Source organism: Podarcis vaucheri (genome assembly GCF_965113315.1).
Source record: "Podarcis vaucheri genome assembly, chromosome: 12".
Taxonomy (NCBI): domain Eukaryota; kingdom Metazoa; phylum Chordata; class Lepidosauria; order Squamata; family Lacertidae; genus Podarcis; species Podarcis vaucheri.
In genome coordinates this window covers 29,591,586-29,604,706 of record NC_138750.1, presented here as the reverse complement: position 1 = coordinate 29,604,706, position 13,121 = coordinate 29,591,586, and the positions used below count along the sequence as shown (strand labels likewise).

At 39.3% G+C, this 13,121-nt stretch overlaps 1 protein-coding gene across 4 annotated transcripts in view; it reads right to left on the bottom strand.

The window, feature by feature from the left end:
* Window positions 1-13,121, bottom strand: part of RAPGEF5 (Rap guanine nucleotide exchange factor 5) — a 139,837-nt gene that overhangs the window by 16,557 nt on the left and 110,159 nt on the right. For all 4 annotated transcript variants that reach the window (XM_082193906.1, XM_082193908.1, XM_082193907.1 and 1 more), the window contains 7 exons: window positions 11,725-11,822; window positions 10,228-10,258; window positions 9,317-9,395; window positions 6,913-7,062; window positions 5,597-5,694; window positions 3,029-3,151; window positions 2,262-2,440 (listed from right to left, as the gene is read on the bottom strand). In XM_082193906.1, the coding sequence (XP_082050032.1) occupies window positions 2,262-2,440; window positions 3,029-3,151; window positions 5,597-5,694; window positions 6,913-7,062; window positions 9,317-9,395; window positions 10,228-10,258; window positions 11,725-11,822 (758 nt within the window). The remainder of the gene's footprint in view (window positions 1-2,261; window positions 2,441-3,028; window positions 3,152-5,596; window positions 5,695-6,912; window positions 7,063-9,316; window positions 9,396-10,227; window positions 10,259-11,724; window positions 11,823-13,121) is intronic.

The window sequence follows — 13,121 nt, the reverse complement described above, 5'->3', positions numbered from 1 at the left end:
GCCAAGCGGCTGCTTCTTGTACTCCATTCTTAATAATAGTTGCACTGTCCCTGAGGTTCACTGCCCTGTGCAATCGAACTGGCTGTGCTCCCCTAAATCCACCTCTGAAATTCATTCACATCTTGGATTATAATACAGAGATATGATAGTCCAAGTGGAGCAATAAGCGCAGAAGTTTCACTATATTTATTAGAAACTGTGGCATACTTCTTCCAAATGTTTCATTTTTCTGTTATTAAGATTCAAATGTCTTCTCAAATCTACCAATCATTAACAAGCAATCATGTTTCTGTTTCTTTATCCTGTAATTAGTATTGCTTAGTAGCACAGCTCTGAGCTTATCTAAATTAAATCTCTCCCAATGTTGTTTACACATATGCCTACAATCCTGAATCATTTTTCTTTTTCAACCTCCAGTTTATTTTGTTGTTCATTGACACAAATTTAATTAATGTGCAACCTATATATTCCCCTGATCAGTTATTAGCTACCTTTGGTCACATTTGGATTATCAAACAGGTGCTTCCTGCTTGTCTATGTAACTATGTTCCACGTAGCAATTGCATTAACAATGGTAGTGCTGTCTGGTGGGAGAATTTCACTTTCTCAGCAACACAAAATTGCAATTTACATGCTTGGAAAATGCAACTCAAGAAACACTGCTGCAAAAAATGGATGGATGTCATGCATTTAATGAGTGACATTTGCAGAGTATACTGCATTATAAATGGATTATCTAGAAATACTTTTTTACTTGCTTATCTGCAAGTTAATAAAATAGTTGTATTTTTCACACTAGGCTCCACAGATGGGAATTCCTATTCCATGTATGTCGTGTATTTTAGGGTTTTATGTCATGCTCTTCAATAAGTTTCCAAGGTGGGGTATAAATGCACAGTATACTTTAACTAATCTGAAGGAACAGTTTTTAAAATGTATTTTAACTGAATGCCAGTGTACTAAGTTGATTGATACTAGAATTGCTGAGCAAATGAGGTAATACATAGACAACATATCCATGTTTTAGTCCAGATGACAAAACATTTGGTAACTTTTGAGTAACTAATTGAAGTGGATCATGAAGAGTTCCCTGTCAGCAACAACAGGGAATGCAAAAAAGAGAGCATTTTACTGATTCAAAGTTTAATGTTGTTTAAGACCCGCATGCTGAACACAGAAGATATGAAGGGTAAAACAAGAAAGAGGTTCTACACACAGAACTCTATCTCTGTGTACACACACACTAAGCTCTATGGTCTATCTGTGATCTATATATAGGTGTGCGCTGAATCTTTTAAAAATATATAATCATTTTTATTAAAGATTTCTTAGTTTACAAAAATATATGCATTGTTTTTTTCTACAGATCAGTTTCATTTGTTGTGAGACATTAGTGTTGCATGCAGTATAAGGCTGGGAAGTAAAGAGGGGTGGCGGGTGGGAATGCTTCTATTCTTCTACTTACTGTATGTGTGGGGTTTTGTGTCAGAGTCACTTGTGTAGGTTCTCTTTCTATTCACTTCTTATCTTTCCTTGGTGGTGAGAGAGGCTGAAGGTTGGTTGGTTGGCTATAGTGATATTTGTTTATGTGTGTGTGACTGTGAGGGAGTGGACTTTTGGATCAGGTTAGCTGTATTGATTCATATGCCATCAGCAGATTCTTGTTGTTGTCTTGTTGGGCTATGTTTGTGATGAAGGGGAACCATAACAGAGTGAAAGTGTCTTCCTCCATTTGTCCCCATGTCAGTTTCAGTTTTTTAGTTAGCTTTTCTTGTAAGGCCGTTTCCCATACAATTTGATACTATTGGTCCATGTTTACTCCTAACAGTTCTCTCCAGTGTCTGGTTAGGATGCTTCTGGCTGCTGAGAGTAGGTGGGTTATGAGCTCTTTATAATGTAAGTGGGCATTATTATTGGAAGGTGTTCAGTAGGGTCAGTTCTGGGGTGACTTCTAATACCCGCCGGTTCTTTTTTTTGATCTTCCACTATAGTCTGAACAATCTATACTATTGCTGTCCCAGCTGCGTCTTGGCTGTGAAAAGCTCACATTATTAAATTTGTGTGTGTGTGTGTGTGTGTGTGTGTGTGTGTGTTTAAGACAAAATAGTCTGTCCTTGCCTCGTGTAGCATTTTATATGCACATCACAAAGTACTAGTCAAATTCATGGCACAGCAACACACCTTTCTATCATTTCATTATCCTTAAGTACAGTTTTAAAAGACTCAATGTGAATTCAACATTGACATTGGTTGAAACTTACTGAGAAGCAATTTTAATGAACTTTTTCACTAGCTGTACACGTTTACAGAGCTGGTTGCAAAGGAGTATTTCTGTAGCAACCCAGAGTTGAACTTCATTGCATCTTTGAAGCAGAAGACTAAGATTCACAGTGTTTTCCCCATTGCCCTTTCTGCTGAAGGTGAAGTATATCAGCTCTTGCTGGAAGACAGTTAAGAGAGTAATTAGGCTTTTAAAAAATGCAAATGCGAATTTAACCATTCTGAAAAGTGTAACTGTTGATACTTGGCCAGACAACTCCTTTTAATAATTTATGAACGAACCTCAAGCAGTTCAGAAAGAGTCCAGAATTTCAAGTAATCTTGTGAGATTTTCAGCAATTATCCTCCTGGACATAGTTATGAAAAATGCAAGAACGGTTTGTTTCCAACTTGGCATCCACTAATTGCTGCTATAGGTTTCAATCTGAGAACTAATGACAGCCTGATGAACTCTGTTCTTTTTAGTTCCTCAAAGTCTCAAATAATTTAGATTTTTAAAATTAATTTGGGTGGCAGTAAAAATTAGCTCCATTAAGCAATGAGAGACACTTTGCATTTTACTTATGCACATGAATTTTGGTTCAAAGTTTAACCCATTTGTATCCTGCCCTTGTATTGGTCACAGAAAGTTGCATACTATGAGATGACCAGAAGAAGGCATTACATGAGCAAACATTTGGTTGAAAACAGCCCAAACTGGAGAACTGAACACTGATTACAGCAAGCATTTCCATCCATTGCACCTTACCTCATGAACCAAGTTGAAGAGACTCCAGTCAAAATTGGTTAATTCCAAAGCAAGGTCCCACGTGTTAATTCCCAGAATTCTCACTGACCTTTGCTGGGCTTCCTCATTTTCAGCAAAAGGGTTCTAAATCAATAACAGATTGAAATAGTTCCTGAACAAGCATACATAATTGAAATCTTGACCATAAAGCAATGTTTTTTCAGTACCTTGTCTAAACTGTTTGCCTTGAAAGAATTATGGGCCCCAAGACTGAATTAGCTTTCAATACTAAGGAGATCAATCCATTCTTATTGCATTACGCAACTCTACCACTCTTAAGAATAAATTACACACACACACACACACACACACACCACACACCACATCACAGAAAACCATAAGCCCAGTTCAGCTTGTGCGGAAAACAGTGGCGTAGCGTGGGGGGTGCAGTGGGGGCCGGCCGCACCGGGCGCAACATCTGGGGGTTAGGGTTAGGGGGCGCAAATCCACGGTTATGGGGCGCAAATCCACGGGTTATGGTGCGCAAATCTATGGGTTAGGGGGCGCAAATTACTTGCCTTGCCCCGGGTGCTGACAACCCACGCTACGCCACTGGCGGAAAATACAAGCACAGGTAAGTGACATCAGGCCACACATATTGTGCCCTCTCTGTTTCCCCAAGTTGAAAAAGGAACATCTGAAGGGGACTTCTACTCATGCTCACCTGAATGCTCATGGAAACCTCAGTGTGATCAGACACAGTGTTTCCAATCATGCAGGGGTTATATATGCACTGAAGTGAAAGCAGGTAAATATTCATCTCTAAATGTTTCTACTCTAGCCAGAAAGGTTGGAAGCTGAGAGGGTAGAAAGAGTGCTTATGTGGGCAATGGGGACAGAACTGGTACACATGGCCCTATGCCCCATGCTCCCACTAATATTTATGACTCAGACATAATACCTGAGGAAGGGGGGAGATGGAGTATGCATTTAAAGATGAATCGATCAATTTCACACTTTCTGAAATATGATAATTGAAACAACTATCCCCTGAAATTGCACTTATATATATAATTTGACTGATTGATTGAACTTTGTCAGCCAAACAATGTTTACAAAGATGCAAATATACTGGGAATGTGTGCATAAAAACAAATATATTAGTGAAAATAACATGCAAAAATGCATTGTATTGGGAGAAATTGCTTGCAGAAATGTGTGTATTAGTCGAAACTGTAGTTTGAAAGTGTTTATTAGGAGAAATTCACACTAATATGTTGTTTTACTGTGTTTTTATATATGCTGTAAGCCGCCCAGAGTGGCTGGGGAAACCCAGCCAGATGCACAAGATATAAATAATGAAATTGTTGTTGTTATGGTTGTTGTTATTATTGTGGATGTTGTTATTATTATTAAGCTAATAATAAATAAGAATTTTCATGAGGATTAAAAAAAATAAATCCCAAATTTCTGCAAAATGTGGAGAGCTGAATTTAAGAATGGAAAAATTAGAAACCAAGAGAACAAAAATGGACAGATCCTGTCATTCCTAATAATGCCTGAACACAGCTATACTGAAACCAACATCTCAAATGTGTTTGGCCTATGAACTGAATTTCTACACCAGCGAGGTTTGTGTTGTAAAATGTTTTATTATGTTCAACAGAAAACAAATGCATTATATTTTATAGTACGAGTGCCAAACATGGTTCCATTCAGAATCCATGATAAAAGACTTCATAAAAAAAAATCTACGATGAAAAATGATTGATTTGAGACACACTGGACATGAAGACATTTTTTAAAAAAGAAAATGAAACAGCTGTCCCTTAAAGGTGAGATTGGCTGTTACTTGTGCACATTTAGATTGCATCTGTTTTCCAAAGCGAGTAAAACCAAAGCTGTTATCTATTAGTTCTTAAGTTGATATGACACCAAACTCCTAGCAGGTATACACAGCATATGAGTGATATTTTCTTCTTAGACAAAGGCTTGTATTCAACACCAAAGCAGTTAGCATGAATGCCTCTCCCTCAAGGAGAAATGCCAGTTTCCATTTGGCTGAATTGCCCGTCTTAAGATGCATGTAGTGCAGGTGTCACTTAAAACAAAATTCACAGTATAGATAAAACATATCTCTATAAAGCTTTGGTAAAAATAATTAATCTCATTTTCTAATAATGTTTTCCTGGCTGTAAAGGTTGTGTAAAAAGATTACTGTGAAGCGAAGTCCACAGGATTTAACTGTGGAATTTAAATGCTTTTTACAGCCATACAAAGAAAACACATTAGATGAAGCCAGCACATTAGACAGAGCCTCATTTGGCTGTTTACTACCTTCTCAAGACTCTCAGCTGATGTAGACTCAAGGCTTCAACACCAGCTGTTTTTTCTCTCTCCCTTCCGAGGCTTTATTCTAGTCCAATGAAGAGTTCTAGGGAACTCAAAAGCTTGCACATTATTTTGGAACACTTTGGTTGGCCTAATAAAGGTACCTAGCATGGTTTTTAGTACAACCTTACGACTCACAGCTACTTTGGGTATTGAGGGAAACCAGAAGATTTTGGAACCCTGCATGCACAACCTTACCAGAGTATCTGTCAGATTCTTCCGAAATACGAACATACGAGCCGACGATTCAAGGGATTTGGAGATTGCCAGGTCATTTGGTTGTAGTTCATGCTTTTCTTTAGTATAGAAGAAAAACAGGAATATTGACATATTTTGCAGAACAAAATGCATTCTTACAGTCAGAATTCACTCTATCTATCATGAGTAAGTAAGTATCATGCTTCTTATAGTTTCTGAAACCACTAAGAGTAGTTTCTCCAGGAATTTATCTATCAGCCCAGTCTCATTCACTTACTACTACTCCCCTACTGGCAGATGATAACTAAATCTCCAATTGCTCCTGTTGCTTTCAGGTCCGTCTCCTGTCTTTACATCCCTGAACTGAATGGGTGTATTAGGTCTTGACCTACTGCTGTGAGGCTTATGCAGCAAAAGTGCCTCATTAATATGGGCAGAAAACAGTAAATAGCAAACATGTTAAAACAGAGCAGTCTATATGTGTTGGGCACACACATGTACACCTTTGAATCTACACTGTGTAATAAATCCACTCAGTTGCCTTTTGATAAACCCCATCACATTTTCGGTTTAACCATTTTCTATGCATTTTCCCCATATAATATCATGATGTAACAAAATTAAGTGTATTTCCGGGGACTCTAAAATCCTACTGTAAAATACCAAAAAGCCAGGCTGATCAAACAGATCAACTGCAGTAGTCTAATTCCCACCCACCCCCAAGGGGGCAGATAATTGGGCCTTGGTTGTTGTTTTTTAAAGAATTAAATATGAAAACTTATTTCTCACAATGTTGTGTGGACTCTAGGCAGGGGTCTTTTAAAACTGAGGGGGGGGAACCCCATTACTTACATTGTCTTACAAAACATACATTTTTCCAGAAGTCATATTTTTCCGTTTCCTCCCCCTTCTTTCCTCCATGTACAAATACACTTCAGCTAGTCCAAATGGGAAATATCTCTTTCACAGTCGCTTCCCTTTTTACAGCTACCTCTCAGGTTAGCTTAAATTATGAACTGGGAGATTTATCTCTTAATGGCAAACCTTATAACATGTTTCTGAACACGAGAACACTCCTTTGCAATCCAGACCCGATGTGGAAATACATTACCCAACAGTACCAAAGAATTAGCAGTTGCCATGGAAACTCCTCTCTGCTAAGTAGCTCCTTATTGTAACTATGGTCATCCAGCTGTGGACCCATAGGGGAACAGCCCTATCCTTGCACTAGAAAGTGCCAGCCCTCTCTTTATAGATAAGATACAGAAAATGAAGGAGAATAAAACTGGGTCTACTGATAGCTGAAAATAATTTACCCCCAGAGAATGAAAGAGCCACCAGAGCCAAGTCTTCCTGCGAATGTTGGAGCTTTTCTGCTACAATTTTCAAGATCTCTTGAGCTGAAGTGGATACTTTAGTTTTTACGCTGACATAAGAATGTTCTGTTATATACACACGACAAAAAACTGTGAAAAGAGAGAAAATAATTCAATCAACAGACAGAAGCAGATTTCACTGAAGGGTGCAACATCTCCAAATTGCTGGGATGCTTTGGCTAACATCTGGTTTGACAGTCATTCCTCGACAGCTGAAGCCACAGCTGGTGTCACATGGACCTACAGGCACATTTCCTCTTCCTAGAAAAATGCAAGGACAAAAACCCCCCAAAAACCGAATACTGCTTCCAGACCAAAACCAAGTCACAATTTGAATGTGTAAAATGCTATACTGGCAATAAAGGTGACCCCTGGGTGGTTAAGTCCAGTCAAATATGACTATGGGGTGCAGCGCTTACCTCGCTTTTCAGGCTGAGGGAGTTGGCATTTGTCCACAGGATTCCAGATCATGTGGCCAGCACAACCAAACAGCTTCTGGTGCAACGGGATACCGTGAAGAGTGCCAGAACGCATGGAAATACCATTTACCTTCCCACCACAGCGGTACCCATTTATCCACTTGCATTGGCGTGCTTTCAAACTACTAGGTTGGCAGGAGCTGCGACAGATGAACAGGCGCTCACCCTCCTGTTGCACAGATTCAAACCGCCGACCTTCCGATCAGCAAGCCCAAGAGGCTCAGTGGTTTAGACCACAGCACCACCATTCTAGTTTCTGTCACTGGTTTCCGTCACGGTGTCCCGTTGCACCAGAAGCGGTTTAGTCACACTGGCCACATGAGCCGGAAAGCTGTCTGCGGACAAATGCTGGCTCCCTTGGCCTGAAGCGAGATGAGCACTGCAACCCTATAGTGGCCTTTGACTGGACTTAACTGTCCAGAGGTCCTTTGCTTTTTTTTTTTTTTACTGGCAATAAACCTGACCAGCACAGTATTTAGTTCTTCATGCAAAGGACACCCTTCTTCAGAGAGGATAGCAATGCTAGGGAAACATTACCCATTAGCATTCGCTCCTTAACTGGATCATTTTATTTTCATAAATCAGCTGGGGGGGGGAAGAGCTAGAAAAGTACTCTAGCCAATGAATGAATTCATAGCAATGACTGGCATTTAGGAAAGCAAATCTGGCCCATTAGACAAAGAGGATACTAGAGTGAATACCCATTATTTATCTTGGCTTGTTTTTAAGCAACTTAAGTTGGTATTAACTTGGTGGAGATGTGGTGCACTATAGAAAACCATTCAGATATCCAGAATCTTAGCGTAGCTGTGACTGGGGAGCAGTGCATCAAATCAAAAACAAAAGATAATAGCAAAGACTAAAGCTCCTGATCTTTCTAACTCAGGTCAAAAACAGTTTTTAAAAATGATGTTGATGCCAATGCAGATACCATCCATCATTATCAAACTGCAGTAGGCAGGAGCACAGATGAGAGAGTGTGGGTTCAGTCCTGAAAAGTGTTGTTATACTCATTTTGCTGACAGGAGTGGGATGGATATTTATAGGAAAACACTGAAGTGTAGTCTAGTATTGTTAAGCTACCCAGGGGGAGGTATGAAGTGCAAGGGGGAGGGGCTATGATGCTTATTGTAGCAGCAGTGCAATTGATTAAGGGTTGGGGGGAGATGAAATTAGCCAGACAAAGTACTGAGGTTTTCAGCAGTAAGCCAAAAGCAGTCATCTGGGCGCCAGATTCACCACTAGATGGAGAGCAGGTCTATCAATTGACAACCAATGAAGGAATACAACTTTTACAGAAGTTAGGTTTAGCTACCCAGGCTGTGTAACCACTCAGTCAATTCCTGCCGATGCCCATGCTGATTAGAGTTGTCCTACATTGATAATGGTCAGGAATGATGGGACATTTGGAGGGCCACAGTTTACCCAATCAATCATGTTAAAGGCCAAATATATAATTTGGCAAACTCAGGTTTCATCTTTAGCTGAGTTAATATTAAACTCTTAAGGCATTTCACCTGAAAGGTTGAAATGTAAATACATGAAATGATCCCAATATCCAATTTATTTTTCAAACTATTATATATTTTCACCTCCACCATGTGATTTTTTTATCCTTATTATAGATGCTGGGAGAAAATTTAATGTAGCAGTTGACACTTTACATTTCCATAGGAAGAGAGCCATATTTGACACAAGACTAAACATTATTTTCATTGCATTGGATGCTTTTCAACTCATAGCTCTATGGTCTTTTGGGTGGTTTTACTTTTGTCACTGAAAAAGGTTCTTTATTTCCAACATATATGCAGAAATATAGTATAATGACATCCTTGTTTCCTTTGCTCCACATCCATTATGCTTACCTTCCTCTGTTTCATTCACAGTCCCTCTGTTCTGGAGCCAGTTCTCCTTGAGACTGAACTGATGTAAAATGGCTTTATGCTATGAGGGAGGGAGGGAGGTGGAAGAAAAGAAAAATGAACAAAATGCAATTACTGAAAAATTGAAAATAAATCTGACTGCAAATGGTTGGGCGGTTTAAAAAAAGAAAGAAAAGGGAACAAGAAATCCACCCACCCTGTTTGGGCTAAATAAACTGGGAGCTATAATTTTGGACAAGTGGAAGTAGTACAAATCTGAAAGAATTCTGAGAATTCTGAGAATAACTGCAAGAAGGTTTTGTAATAAATTTCAGCACAATCTTATTTTCTGCTTTCTATGCTTCCACCGTCATATTTTGAAGAGTATTGTACCCCTAAGCTTTAATATAGTGAACTCCTTGACAACAACATCACATTTCCACAGCAACACAGTCTGGCCTAAATTTTTGGATAACATTTTCGTCTCTCTCCCCCTCTCTCTCTCTTTGGGTAACATTCTCCCCTCTCTCTGTCTCCCACACACCCTACACAATACAACACCCTCTATTCCAACAGAGCCCCCTGACATTTGCAATCAGTATCTCTTTCAGATTTGCTTGCTGAAATCTGCTCCGTTTCAGAGCTGTCTAACTTGAAGCAGGCAAGGACATGCTGACTTGCTTTTGCTGAATTCTGGCATCTCAGAACAGACTAGTGAAACACTAATAATGCCAGAGCGACTTTAGCTTAGCTTGCATGACTAGAAGCAGAGGTGAACTGTCAAGAACAAATGCTTTTAGCAATGCTACCTGTACAGGACAGCGTATTTAATGGCCATTTGCCATTATTGATTGAAAGAACTAGACAGTTTAAAAAAAGAAAGGTACACACCAGTAACCAATTATATGCATTACCTTTCTGTGAGGTGAATATTCATCTACAGTGCTGAAACCAAAAGACAATACATTAGTCTCGCTATTCAAAAACTAACTGTTGATACATTCCAGATCTTTGCTGTTAACAAGAGGAAAGAGAAGAGGACATTAAAAGCTACTCCCAAGGAACAAGTGTAGCATTACCTGGAAATAAGTCCTACTGAATTCAATACAACCTGTGCAGATATGAGCTTGCAGTTTACTGAGAAGTCATGATGCTGCAACTGACCTCAACTGAATGTAAGGCAGAAGTGCTTGTCATTAACTAGCACCTTGTTTCATATGACAAGAAATAATTTTACAAGATTTAAGTGCTTATTTTCCTATGGAAATTTTATTACAAAACTGCAGATCTTTACACTGCACACCTAAAAGCCAAATGGATCAGCATTCTGTGCTAACCAGCAATGTAGGAATTTAAAGTTTATTTAAAATCTATACGTAGCAAATCTTCAGCTAGTAAGTTCTTTGGCAATACTTAACATCCAGTCTTTCAACAATTATATAATTTTAACGACTGTGCATCATATAACATAGTGCATGCCTTAATGTAGGAGTCAAATGTATTTAGCTCACACTCCTGTAAGAAAAAAACACAGTTATTTGTGCTTAAATCTCCAACTTAGGTCCACAATTTTGTCAGCTGCTTTAGGATATGGTGTAACCACAGGCAAAAAATTGAAAGGAATGCAGGATGTCTGAAAAAGGAAGAAGGCTGCAATGTGCAAAAATTTCAGAACCACTAGTGCAGCTAACAGGAAAATACAGAAGTAACCAGGAATACACTGTCAACCATTGTTGAGCAATTACTTGCTTTAAACTGTGAAATAATTTCATTCACTTGTCTTGTATTTTGAAAAATACAGGAAATCAAGTGTGACCACAACAGACTTAAAAAATGATAAGGATTGGCCACTACCTCAAAGGTTCTTCCCATATAGAGCAATCAATAATGGCTGCTTACCCAGCCACAGGGTGGGTGGCAGTTGCAGCCCATCAGTGAGGCACTGGGGGGCGCAGTGCTTGGGTGGCAGACCAGAGCGGAAAAGTCTTCACTCTGGTCTGCTGCCAGCTATGCCTGAGTTTGGGACAACAGTCGGCCAAAGAGCACAGTGTGTGGGTTTGCGACGGGTTCTGTTGTCTAAATTCTTAAATACAATTCCCTCCCTACTGCAAATATTAAAGACATATTAATGTAACAACTAGCTACAAATCTTCTGTTTACAATACAAGTCATAGAAGAAGGATGAATTAGTGTGACGGAATCAGAATTACTCTATTTCTGCTAACGCTGTATGTGTCAAACATGTCGTATCAAATTATTCCTTTGTAGTTGCCTGAACAAATATTAAACGCATGGAATGACACTTACGCTGCTTCTGGCCTCACTTCACTCAAGTAACAAAAGCATAAATTGTCAACTGAAAACTAATTATAACTCTGCAAAAGGCCTTAAAAAGCAAAGCAGCAACTTACTGACGACGATGCATTCCCAGCAATTTTTGAAATTCTTTCAGGTCTTTCTCAAGCACAGGGTATTCGTAGACATCATCTAACACATTCCTGTATATTGTCTTGAAAGTAAGGAGTGGTTGAGAGAGAGAGAAACACACACAGAGAATCAATCAATCAAATTGATCTGATGGCTAAAGTACAAAACATCATACCACCCCTTTCAGGAAATCAGTTGTTAGCTTGTTAAAGCAAAACTGCACAAATGCTTTCAAGCTAAAATCTCTCAGCGCATAATTTGTTTAAAACACATCCACCAGTCAACGATAGCTGATGCCTTAAGAGGCAGTCTCCGTACCCTTCCTAAGTAACGGTGTTAAAAGTGTCAGCTCTCATTAGTCATTGCAAACATTCTAAAGTGACATTTCAGGATGTTACTTAAAGACTCCCATAAGCTCCCAAGCATCTCTCTCCTGGCGTAATACTAGATTCATCACAGCTCTGCCGCCCAACAATCGAAAGTACAACAGCAATACTAACAAATAGTAGACTGTACTTATACTGTCTTGAATGCAGGAATGAATTTCAAATCTCAGGATCAGATCTCTTTATATTTATAAGCCTTTAATAAAACAAAACAACAACAGAAACATAGGAAGCTGCCTTATGCTGGGTCAGTCTATTGAACCATCCAAGTTGGTATTGTGTACATAGATTTGCAGTGGTTCTCCAAGATTCTCACCCAGCTCTGCCTGGAGATCCTGGGTACTGAACCTGGGATCTTCTGTGTGCAAAGAAGTTGACCTGCCACTTTGCTACAGTCCTTCCCCATGTTAGGTTTAGCTCCTGAGCTTGTTTTAGCATAAAGTTCTGGGCAGCTCCAGCTCAGCAGGAGTCTTGGTCACTCTCTCTCACTCTCCCTTACTACAATGTGCATACAGATGGTTTTTTTTTCAAAATAAAGATTCTTCCCCCACATAGCCTTGTCTTAACTCCTTTAATAATGTCTTTCCAAACAGATACCCCAACAATGGGATGATCAGTTTTATCTGAGGGTGGTACACTTGTCATAAATGCCACTGATGCTTCAATAATGCTGACACAAAACTTATAAAAGGTCACAAAAATAGACCACCTCATGCATTCTGATCAAATAAGCTGCAGATCTTAGTCATGATAGATTCCCTTTAATATCAACTCTCCAACAGAGAGAATTGTGCTAGAGTCAAATGGTAGTCATGAGGCAGGGTGATGATTATGATCTTAGAAAAGTAGTGGTGAACCTTAGTGGCAAATATGCCACAAATCAAGTCCAGAGTTTGAGATGGTAGCAATCAAGTGAAGTGGACACTTCAGTACTGTACAGCTTCACCCCAGTGCCTTGGTAGGTTTGTCTTTCCAGGCTTCTCCATTACGCAGCA